This window comes from Cyprinodon variegatus, unplaced genomic scaffold (assembly GCF_000732505.1).
Source record: "Cyprinodon variegatus isolate N-32 unplaced genomic scaffold, C_variegatus-1.0 Scaffold29, whole genome shotgun sequence".
NCBI classification, from domain to species: domain Eukaryota; kingdom Metazoa; phylum Chordata; class Actinopteri; order Cyprinodontiformes; family Cyprinodontidae; genus Cyprinodon; species Cyprinodon variegatus.
The window spans coordinates 2187820-2189945 of NW_015150482.1; the positions used below are offsets into that span (position 1 = coordinate 2187820).

At 43.3% G+C, this 2126-nt stretch overlaps 1 protein-coding gene across 1 annotated transcript in view; it reads left to right on the forward strand.

The window, feature by feature from the left end:
* The first annotated feature begins 1037 nt into the window (after window positions 1-1037).
* The window catches only part of otop1 (otopetrin 1), a 9827-nt gene continuing 8738 nt past the window's right edge, over window positions 1038-2126 (forward strand). Inside the window, exon 1 of the mRNA XM_015398429.1 lies at window positions 1038-2041. Within this exon, the coding sequence (XP_015253915.1) occupies window positions 1690-2041 (352 nt within the window). The 5' untranslated portion in view covers window positions 1038-1689. The remainder of the gene's footprint in view (window positions 2042-2126) is intronic.

Below are 2126 nucleotides of genomic sequence, written 5' to 3' on the forward strand. Positions count from 1 at the left end.
GTAAATACCATAATAGGGTGGAGTATGCTCACCCACACATTACCCTTTTATTTAGTCAACAAAGTCCCAGCAGCAATAATCCAAACTTGTGACCAATCCTCGTGGACTAAATGTTGCTGAGTTGTTTACCTTTTAAGTCTTGAAGCACCCCTCAAATTTAATCAGGGCTAAAAGTTTATCAGTCCTCATTCTGCAGCCCGCTGATAATGAACGGATATTTCTTTTGTCATGCTGATCACCAATGATCAAGAAGTCAATACTCAAACTGATGACATTGAATGGGGGCGGAAACTGTATATTTTTCAGTAAGTTGCTACTAGAAAACAAGGAATTTTCTAAATTGTGTTCACAAACTTTAATGCGCACTGGAGACTCTCTCCAAACATGCTTTGCTTCATGATGTAGTGTTTATCCTTTCTGAATGACCGACGGAAACCTGAGCTGCTCATGTTATCAATTGTACTGGATTAGCGGGGAAGATGTAGAGCGAAGCGCATGTTTGCAACCAATCAGAAGTCAGTGCGCCCCGTGATTTCAAAATAAGTTCAACTGGGTGCAGAAACATTCAATCATCAGTTTTCTTTACCTCTGGGAAGTCCCTTTTGTACAGCTGTCTATATTTATGATGTCGCATATATTAAATTTGTTTTAGTTTGAACTTACTTGTATATTATTACTAAAATATTTTTAGTACTGGGGGAGGGCTACTTTATACGAATTTACTTACAAAAGTTTGCAATATTTTGTTTGACTATTTTAGTTCAACGTCAAGAAAACAAATCCAAACTGTCAAAAATAAAAAATAAAAAACAATAATCTCTAGTTCCAGCTTATTTATTTAGGAGGATGCAGACAGATTCTCACTGTTCATATGAAACTGGATGCCTCCAAACGCAATCCCACCCGACTTCCCAGTTTTAGTGGGCAGTCCTAACACTGTTCTTTAAATTACGCAGAGCGCAAATCAGTCTATCAATTCTCAGTGACCTTCTTTCATGCACAGGTCATTGTGATTGCGTTTAAATGTTCCTATTTGATCATGTGAGCGATCTGCCTCTAGGATGTAGGCCATCATCTACTATTGTTTAATAGTGTGAACTGACCATCTCCTCTTTCAACACAACTCCTGGAGACCTGCCAGCGAAAAGACTGAGAAAAGGTGTGATGCCAGTTGGACTGAGACACGGGATTTACACTATACTTGCCTGCCTGTTATGTGGTGTAACTTTACATTTGGGTTCTTGTTTAGACAATGAATGGTTGGCATGAGTGCCAATAAGAGATCAACCAGTTTCTTAGAAACACATGAGTGTTTCGACAAGGTAGACGGTAGGGATCAGTTTGGCTGTAATTTAATCCCTCATTTGATGTGACTCAGCGGGTTTATGAGACGGACATATATTTGCGCTCTGGGGTTTGGCCCACTGGCTGACACTGGCATCTAACAGGTCCATTCTCGGAGAGGCTGCACACTGGAGCTTGTGCGTAACCACTGAGCCGGACCTCCAAGATCGAGTTTATGTTTGGCATCCTTCGTATCCGCCTGATTCAACGCACTGTGGAAACGCGCCTGGTCTCCCTCTAATGCACTTATAGCGCACAAAACTTTGCTTCCCCCCCCGGCTTCTCACACCGTTGCAGTTTTGCACATTTAACTCGTAGATTTTGGAGCACAGCGGCCTCAACACTATGTCCCCGAACAAGTATTGCCAAAGCTCCTCTTCCTCCTCATCCTCCAGCTCCATCCGGGACAAAAAGATATTTGCCAAACTAAAGCTCAACCTTTCTGGAGACTATCCAAGGAAGAACGCGGAGCTGCTCAGCGCTCAGTATGGGATCAACCTGCTGCTGATCGGGGTGGCGCTGATGCTGGCCATTGCGCACCATCACCCCTCCGTTAAAGAGAAGGACCTGCTGTCCTTCACCACCGGCCTCATGATACTGCAACTGATCTGGATGATGTGGTATATCCTGGTGCGGTACAGCCAGAAGAACGCACGGACAGAGAGGGATGTCAACGCCACTACATGCTGGATAAGAGGTGAGATGGAAGAGAAAACAAGGAAGGATGCTGAACAAGCTTAGTCATAAGATCTTTAGGAGAGTAAGCGCATATCTATCTATCT